Below are 9,529 nucleotides of genomic sequence, written 5' to 3' on the forward strand. Positions count from 1 at the left end.
AAAGATTTTTTTAAAAAAAAAATCTTTGCCTTTGCAGCAATTTTGGTGTAATTTTTATTTATTTTTTTCAGAAAATCGCTGCCCGTGCAGCATTTTAAAATTGCTGCTATGGCATCGTTTTTATAAAAATAAATTTATTTTATTTTTTTGGAAATCGCTGCCTTGGCAACGATTTTCGTTAAGTTTTTTTTTAAATCGCTGTTGTTGCAGCGTTATAATAAATTTTGTGAAAAAAAATAAATTATTTTTAGAAATGGCTGCCTTGACAGCGATTTTGGTGAAAACATTTTTTTTTAAATCACTGCCTTGGCAGCTATTTGACCTAACATAAAAAGTAATGATTTGACATAATTTAAAGGATGTTTAAAAAATAAAAATGATTTGCCAAGGCAGTGATTTTTAAAATATATATATTTTTTTTTTATATGTTGACAAGTTGACAGAAATTTAAAAAAAAAAAATTCTACAAAATAGTTCTACCAAAATCGGTGCCAAGGCAGCGATTTCTAAAAAAAAAATAATCTTTTTTTCCACAAAATTTATAATAACGCTGCAACAACAAAAAAAAAAAAAACATTAACGAGGCAGTGATTTCCAAAAAAAGAAAATAAATTTGTTCTTATAAAAACGCTTCCATAGCAGTGATTTTAATTTTTTTTTAAAAAAAAATCACAAAAATGCTGCACGGGCAGCAATTTTCTGAAAAAAAAAAGTTGGACAAAATCGCTGTCTGTTAACGACATCAAACAAAATCGCTACGTCAGTAGCGATTTTGCCCTTTTGGTTAGAAAAAAATTTGATGTACCCTTTTAAAATTTTTGTCAGTTTATTTTGCTCTTTAGGCTCCAGACTCCCGTTTCTCCTAAATTAAAACGGAGGGAGCAAAGTAAGCAAATGGAATGTAGCTATAAAAGAAGCAGACATGTTGGGGCGAAATTTTCAACAATGGACCATATTTTCAACCTAATCATCAAACATGGGTTGGATTTAACTCTATTTTTGCTTTCACATTAAGTTTTTCTGTACCCGCGTGTGTTTGGGCTTCCATTCTCTTTACTTTTGCCATTTCTTTTCATACTTAAAATTTGAGTAAGGTTTAATAAGCATTAAACTAACGATTAGTTAGGAGTAATTAATTATAGTTAATTAAAATCGCTAAACGAATTTGTCTATATAAAAACAAACTCTGTACTTGATTAATATTCTCATTTCCCTCCAATTTTTCTTCAAATTCATCGTTACTCTCCCAAATTATAAAATGATAGTGTTGTAGAAGTCTGACCTAGATTACATGTTATAAGGTATTGGAGATATAATCATGTACATAATCCTTAAACTGAATGAGAATGTATTCATATATTTTTCTCGAAATTTGCTCTATAGTTATCACGTAGTTTCTTATAGTTTGCTGCTGCATTTCTCTGTTTCTAAAAATGCACTGAAGTTCTAATTATGCAAGTCATGTACACTAAACTATATATTTCGACTAGTCCTTGCCAATCTTGTGCAAAACCAACATTGTATATGATTTCAAGATCTTGATATACATCAATAATCCATCAGTGAAACTATGAATATGTTGCCTATGATCAAACTAGGATGTAGAAATGAAAGTGTCACTTAAAGTATTTATGAAAATGAAAGATAAGTTCCATAAAACATACTCACAAAATGAGTATAGTAGAGATATATTTTTGAAATATCATATAAGGTAATGTTGTTTTTCAAATCATTTATTATGTTAAATGTAAATCAAGATACATATAAATCACATTTTGTCTTACAAGTAAAATCTCTTGGCCGAAATTGCATATTTTGAGGAAAAAAATTAAAGATTTTTATACCACTATTTTAGTTCGTTTCAAAATGAAATGTCTCATTCCTATTTGTAACTTTTCACATGTCATGTTTAAGGCCACAAGATTTGCATATCCTTAATTTAAGATTAGAAGATTTAAACGTCTTCTTTACTTTTTTAAACTTTGTATCAAATNTCCCTTTTTAGTTGTCCACTTTAGAAATGGCACACAGATTAAGGCAACAATGATTAGCACAGTGAAGTTACAATTTTACCCTTATGACAACTTTTCACTTCAAAATTACAACCACTTATTTGAATTAAAGTGAAATAAATTGGAGGGAAACAACATACACTTTTACAATTTTCAAGAAGTGTAAATAAGGGTATAATAGGAAAAAATTTATTGTCCTTTCTTGATTTGTCAAAATGGACAACTAAATAGGGACAACCAAAAAAGGAAATATGGACAAGTAAATAGGGACGGAGGGAGTATAAGGTAATGTTGTTTTTCAAATCGTTTATTATGTTAAATGTAAATCAAGATACATATAAATCACATTTTGCAAACACATTTTGTCTTAAAAGTAAAATCTCTTAGCCGAAATTGCATATTTTGAGGAAAAAATTTAAAGATTTTTATACCACTATTTTAGTTCGTTTCAAAATGAAATGTCTCATTCCTATTTGTAACTTTTCACATGTCATGTTTAAGGCCACAAGATTTGCATATCCTTAATTTAAGATTAGAAGATTTAAACGTCTTCTTTACTTTTTTAAACTTTGTATCAAATCAAGATAGGAGAAACAAATTAAAAGGGAACTTACATAAATCCCACTAGTTTAGGAGTTAATTACTTATATACGCTCTCGTTCGCAATATTACGAATTCTTATCATATTTTGGTACGTCCAGATACATGAGATCAAAATTATGTATAATATATTTTAGATACACGGTATCCAAGTGAATTCACATATATCTTATATACATAACAATCTCGCTCGCTTCCCTTGCCTCACTTCCATCTCGTTCGTCACTCTTCATCTGGGATACCAGATACATACATATATATTTGTCTAGTGTGTATTTAGTGTGATTCTCATGTATCTGAGATATAAAAGAAGCAGACATGTTGGGGCCAAATGTCCCCTACCCAATGATCAAGACAGGTCCCACAATAGACCATATTTCCAACCTAATCATCAAACCCATGGCCCAAAATTGTCTTTTGGGTTGGGTTTCAACTCTACTTTTTCATAGAGATTAGTTTTTCTGTCCACCCGTGTGCTTGGGTTCCATTCTTTTTATTTTTATATCAATTTTTTTCATACTTATAATTAAAAAAATACGTAAATATATAATTAATTCGAAAATTTGACTCTAATTATTATATTATTTTTTTCACGTGTGAAAGAGACTTATTTATTTTTCTATCAAACTGCGACCACGGAACCTGGAATTCACTATTAAAATTAATATATTCCACAAATTTAAATATAATAAAATTTTATATAATACTTATAGTGCACATATAAGCAAGAATTATTATCAAATTAAAGTTTTATTTAAAAAAAAAAAAAAAAATATATATATATATATATATATATATATATATATATAAATAGTATAAATACAAAAATACAAATATTGAAACCACAAAAAAAGGTCTAGAAAGAGGAAGATGACTCAGTATGCAATTGGAATACTAATTGAGAAATTTCTTGACAATTGTGATAAAACATATCAACAATAAAATTATATGGTCAAAATTGATATTTATATAGTCTTTCATTTTTTTTCAACAAGGAATTGCTACATTTCTCATGTCCTTTATAACTTTTAATTTGAGAAGTTATAACGTATAAATTTTGTGAGTACAAACGTACCTATAAATTATAATGGTATAAAAAGGAAGAATAGTTAGTTACAATTTTGTAATTAATCACAACATTTCACTGATTATTTTTAATTTAAGCAATTAACTAATGTAAATAACCATTATTTTGATAATCATACTTCTCTAGTAGTACTTCCATTTTTTACTAATTGGGTCCAAAATTGATAAATACAAACTGTTTTGAATTTTTGGTCACGAAAACTGAAGTCAAGCTATGTCTCCAACAAGTTACGAAATAAGGTAAACCACCGTTACAGTTTCGAGTTTGACAAAATTTAATAATTTAGACTAAAATTTTATATTTATAATTAATAAATTAAACTGTATATTCATAACTCAGTAAGTAAATATGAAATATTGATTCAGAACTAGTAAACTAAAAATCTTGAATCTGATTCTCGATTCATAAAGTAAAAAGTAAAAGAAAGAAGAATTAGAAGAAAGTCTTTTATAGAATCACAAGTTCAGAAAAAATTTAAGTTAAATATTATTTTAACAGAATTTTTTAAATTATTATTAAATAGGAAATTTCAGTGATTAAACAATTTTTTTCCGACAGGAATTATATACATGCAGTACCAATTGTTGGAGTAAAAAGTGACCTAATTATATGACTTTTGCTTTTATATAATGTTTTCGTGCACAAAAAAGTGATTGATTATTTGATTTCCACCAAATAATAAGGGAAATAAAAGAGATTATTTTATATTTCCTTAATTATTATTATTATTTTTTTAGAAAAGAAGACAAAGAGACAAAGTTCCCTAATTAAATGAAGGTGTTTAATTTGGAGTACATTTTGGTGTCTTTTTTCTTATTGCCATAAATGCAAATGAAACGTTAAACTAATTTTCCACACCTGCAAATGAATTAAATGCCACATTATATAAAACAGCTTTACTATTCATAGACCAGACAAAATAAATAAAATTAAAAAATAAATAAATTACGTACTTATAATGTCACTTCTAAAGATTCTTTTTGAACAAATTAGAGGACATTTTAATTATAAGAAATTATAGCTCCTTAATTTGACATAATTAATGTGTATTAAGAGGACTTTGACTTGTCAAGTTTATTAAAAGAGTGCATGTCCCATAATTTTTTTAAAATAATATTTTGAATTTATTAAAATTGTCTATTTAAGTAAAGTAGACAACACCTATAATCCTATATATACAAACCCACTCTAGGTATTTTCTTAAAGTTAAAAAATTGTAGCCAAATTTAGTCAATTTGCACATTATTGAAGTGATCAACTTGAGTCACCTATGATTAAGGTTATTAATTATCTCCTTTGAAGGGTGTTTAAGAACTTTATATATAAAATAATAAAAATCACACAATAATTTTGGTATAATCATATGATATTATCTATCATCTTCTGACTCATTTAATTTAGTTTCGCCACATAAAATTCATTAAGAAAAAAGTGTTCCTACCAAAAATTTCTTCCATTTCAGAGATCAAAATTCAAAATTTCTCATAAAAAATTCAAGATCAAAATTCTATTCATTTTAAAGATAAAATATATAAAATAGGGCATTTTCTTATTTTCCAAATTCCAAATTCCAAATTCCAATCATATAAGTAGCTGACTTATGAACCGACAAACCTCCTTTTTGGCCAAACATGAGGAAGGAAAAAAAAACACAACTTTCACTCTCAAAATTATTTGTCGCCACAATATTGTATATTTTTTTCAAATTTATACCACTAGATAAAGTATTTAACAATACAAAAAAGGCTCGATTCTCATTTTATAATATTTTTTTAAAAAAATTATACCATCAAAAAAGATAACTGACAATAAAAAATTGACTCGATCTTACTTTACTAATCTTAATAAAATAACGTGTGATTTATTATTAAGATATGTATGACTATTTGACTTGACGACCATGGTCATTAGTCAATACCGCAATTAATAATATAAGAAATTTATAACAGTAATTATTTTTCTTCCTTCTATTTATTTGACCCTTAATTGGTTCTTCCCTTTCATTCTTTTCTTTCCTGCCCCCTTCTTTCATTCGTCCCTTTAATACTTTATTCTCTTCTCTGAAAAAAAAAAAAAACTCTTAGCCTTCTTCTTAATTCTTGCAAAATATTAAGAATTTTTTAGCTTATATTAATTTAATAAAATGGAGATTATGCCAGAAAGTTCAACTTGTTTGGAGCTAACCATATCTATTCCTGGATCTTCTTCTAATTCTTCATCTTTTCCTTCTTCTGGTAAGTTTAATTAATTATTTATCACTAGAGAATTTTTTTTATTTTTTCAAAAGCTAAATTGTATATATAGTTTGATATTTTTAATTAGGGCCGTTTTATGCTATAGATGACATTTTTTATTTTCATGAGTGACGAAATCATAATTTTCAGTATGAGTGTTTAAAATTTTAAGTTCTGAATCGGTCTCTGATTTTCTGACAAAGAGTGTTAGACTGACCACCCTTTGTCGATCATAGCTTATCTGCCTTGGTATATATATATATATATATATTCCCTTTGATTAATTAGTAAAGTTTCTTTATTTATTTATATACATATGTGATGAGTTACTTTTAATTATGTTGATCTTTTCTTATTTGTAATTATCTTGTGTTGATTATTTTTTATGTTTTAATTGATGAAGGTGAAGGGGGTGGTGAACGTTATAATATGATGAGAGAGCTTGATATAAATCAAGTACCTTCAAGTGGAAATATAAATGATGAAGAAATTAGCATGGAGGAAGAAGAAGAAGAAGAGAGCTCTAATAATAATAATAATAATAATAATGGGGCTCCAAGGAAGAAACTACGTTTAACAAAACAACAATCTTTTCTTCTTGAAGAAAGCTTTAGACAAAATCATACTTTGAACCCGGTAAGTATTAACACATTCTTTTTAGTCTGTTACGAAAGAATGATAACTTCTTTTTAGATTTTATGTCCAGTCAAACTGTATCATATTTTAAAACTTTATGTTCAGTCAAACGTTTTTTTTTTCTTTCTTACATTTGACCATTCTTTAATCTAATGTAATGGCAAATAAATGCAGAAACAAAAGGAAGCTTTAGCCATGCAATTAAAGTTAAAGGCAAGGCAAGTGGAGGTTTGGTTTCAAAACCGTAGAGCAAGGTACTTTTACATTTATATATATCTATACACTTTTTATGGCTATTTATTACTACTATTACTACTCTCTCTTGTTAAAGTCAAAATGTTAATCACTCCGTTCACGTTTATTTGTCACATAATAATTTGAACCTTACACATCTATTAAAGAAATAATAATTGACATGACTATTTATTTAGGTCCTGAAAAATGATTTGGGGAATAAATAACTAATATCAAAGGTAACACATGGAAACAAAATTGACTTTACTTTGACGTATGAACAAGTAAAAATAAAAATTTATTTTAAAAATAGTTAACAAGTAAAAATGAATCGAACGTTTTATTACGTTACTAGTCTTCCAATAAGACATTAGTTATTAATAGTAAATGCCTCAAAACCTTAAACAACCAATTAAATAAGTGGAGTAGGCAGTAATATTGCTAACTAATGTGTTTGTAGTTGAGAAGAGATAATTAATGGTGAGGAAGTAATTACACTAATTTATTTTTCTTTTTATTTATAACTAAAACTAAAAAATTACATATATTATAAAGTAAATTACTAGTGAATTATTCATGAGAGAGAGAACAATAATAAGAAGTGTCCAGTATTAAAAACAAGGATCAGATTCTATTGCATTGTTCTTCTTGTTGATCTGGGAATAGAAAGTGATATTGCATTCTCTATAATGCAAATATCTGAATAAACATTTAAGAACCAAAATTAAATTAAGCCCCACACCCCAAAAGCCATGTGTTTCCTATAAAGTTTTAGTTCTTCGGCTTTTACTTGGGTTTGAATATACTTGAATTGAGTGTTTTCTTAGAACAACATCTCTACTTTCATGAGATAGTGATAAGGACTGCGTACACTCTACCCTCCTCAAACACCACTTATAACATTTCAATTAGTATGTTGTTGTTATTTCTCATTCGTTGTCCAATACTTGTAATGGGGTATAACTAAATCTTAATTCACGTCGAAAAATTTCACACACATTCCCAAAGTCTCCTGATGAAGAATGAAAAAAATTAATTCATTTTGGAGGTAGTGGGGACAAACTCCAGAAAATTAGGAAATTTGACTCTTTCAAAATGGTTACACACAAAAAAGGTTCCACCAAAGAAGAGGCAAATAGAATTGTTACACTAAAGTCATATCAACTTTCTTACTTTAATATTGACAAATAGTAGCTAAGCTATATTACTCCCATATTTTACTAAATTAATTTTATTATTATAAATTTGACTAGTATTATTTTAAGTAATCATTTAACACTAAGGATAATATATATAAAACCCTTTTGATTTGTTAAAATGAACAAGTAAAATAAAATATTCATTTTTAATAAAGGGGACAAGTAAAATAAAATCGAAAAAAAGTGTAGTATTAGAGTACCTTATATTTTCTACCTATAATTACATAGGTCGTTTGGTTGGGAACAAATGATATATCTCGAGATAAGTTATTCCATTATGTATATCAGTATATGTGATTAACTTCTCTCATCATTAAAATATGAAATAATTAATCTCATGACTGCCTAATACCTCCAATCAAACACGAGATAAAATAATCCTACATTTTATGTTTATAATTATTATACGTCACACCAAACAACTCCACACAACTCCACGAATAGTATTTTCCCTTTTTCCCTTTTAGAGAAGAAAGAATAATAATCGATCGGTCAATTTGAGCATTTAATTAGATCAACTTTTCCAGGTGTTAGCCATAATGCACGTGCATTTATTTAATGTTGGAAGAAAGGTCCAATCATCAATGCATTAGTTAATTCTTTCTTGAAAAAAGCGCGAATTTGAATTAGTCAAGCTTAATTTAGTTATATTTGTGTTAAACAGAAGCAAGCTAAAGCAAACCGAGATGGAATGTGAGTACTTAAAGAGATGGTTTGGTTCATTGAGTGAACAAAATCGAAGATTAAAGAAAGAAGTTGAAGAGTTACGAGCCATGAAAGTAGGTCCGCCAACGGTGTTATCACCCCATAGTTGCCATCCCCTACCGGCATCTACACTCACCATGTGCCCTCATTGTGAACGCGTCACCAGGACTAATGTCAGAGACGTATCCAAAATTTAAAATTAGTATTACTAAGTAATTGGAAGTGGAAACAATTTGACATGTAGTTATTAGTATGTATATGTTTTTAAGTATTTTTTTCTTCATATGTTTATATCGTACGATTCTAAAACAATAGTTTAGTGATTTTAATTAAATTCAACTTTTGGGATTTCTTATATGTTCGTTTGGTTAGCTAGCTAGTGTTGCCTTTTATCTTACTTATCGATTCTTTGTTCGTTGAACTTTGTATTATAAAAAAGAGAGAAGTACTGAGAATATCCTTAAATTCGGCATGAATTATTAGTTACATTTTTTAACTAATGTCAGCTTTAAAAACATCATTTTACTTGACTAACTAAACCTAAATACACTCCAGATTTCGCAACATGAGTGAAATACACTCCTAAATTGACGTCAAGTTTAGCGGTATTTTCAACACTTCTCTCGACTTTTTATTAAGAGTTTCATGCTCCTACAAGAGTTTGAAATCACTTGCTATGACATGTGTAGCAGATTGGGGGTGTATCTAAGTATAGTTAGTCAAATAGAGGGGTTTATTCTTTATCTAAGCTTCATTTCTATGCTTTAGTTCCCCATCGAAGATGGCTCACCCACATTCGATGCCACAAAGTGATAGAGAAAT

General features: G+C 27.8%; 1 protein-coding gene across 1 annotated transcript; it reads left to right on the forward strand.

Moving 5' to 3' along the window:
* The first annotated feature begins 5,723 nt into the window (after positions 1-5,723).
* Positions 5,724-9,054, forward strand: LOC125868061 (homeobox-leucine zipper protein HOX3). Its single transcript, XM_049548661.1, has 4 exons — positions 5,724-5,933; positions 6,337-6,569; positions 6,744-6,823; positions 8,667-9,054. The coding sequence occupies exons 1-4, from the start codon at positions 5,843-5,845 to the stop codon at positions 8,902-8,904; spliced, it is 642 nt and encodes a 213-aa protein (XP_049404618.1). The 5' UTR covers positions 5,724-5,842; the 3' UTR covers positions 8,905-9,054.
* The last annotated feature ends 475 nt before the right edge of the window (positions 9,055-9,529 follow it).

This window comes from Solanum stenotomum, chromosome 6, assembly GCF_019186545.1.
Source record: "Solanum stenotomum isolate F172 chromosome 6, ASM1918654v1, whole genome shotgun sequence".
NCBI lineage: Eukaryota > Viridiplantae > Streptophyta > Magnoliopsida > Solanales > Solanaceae > Solanum > Solanum stenotomum.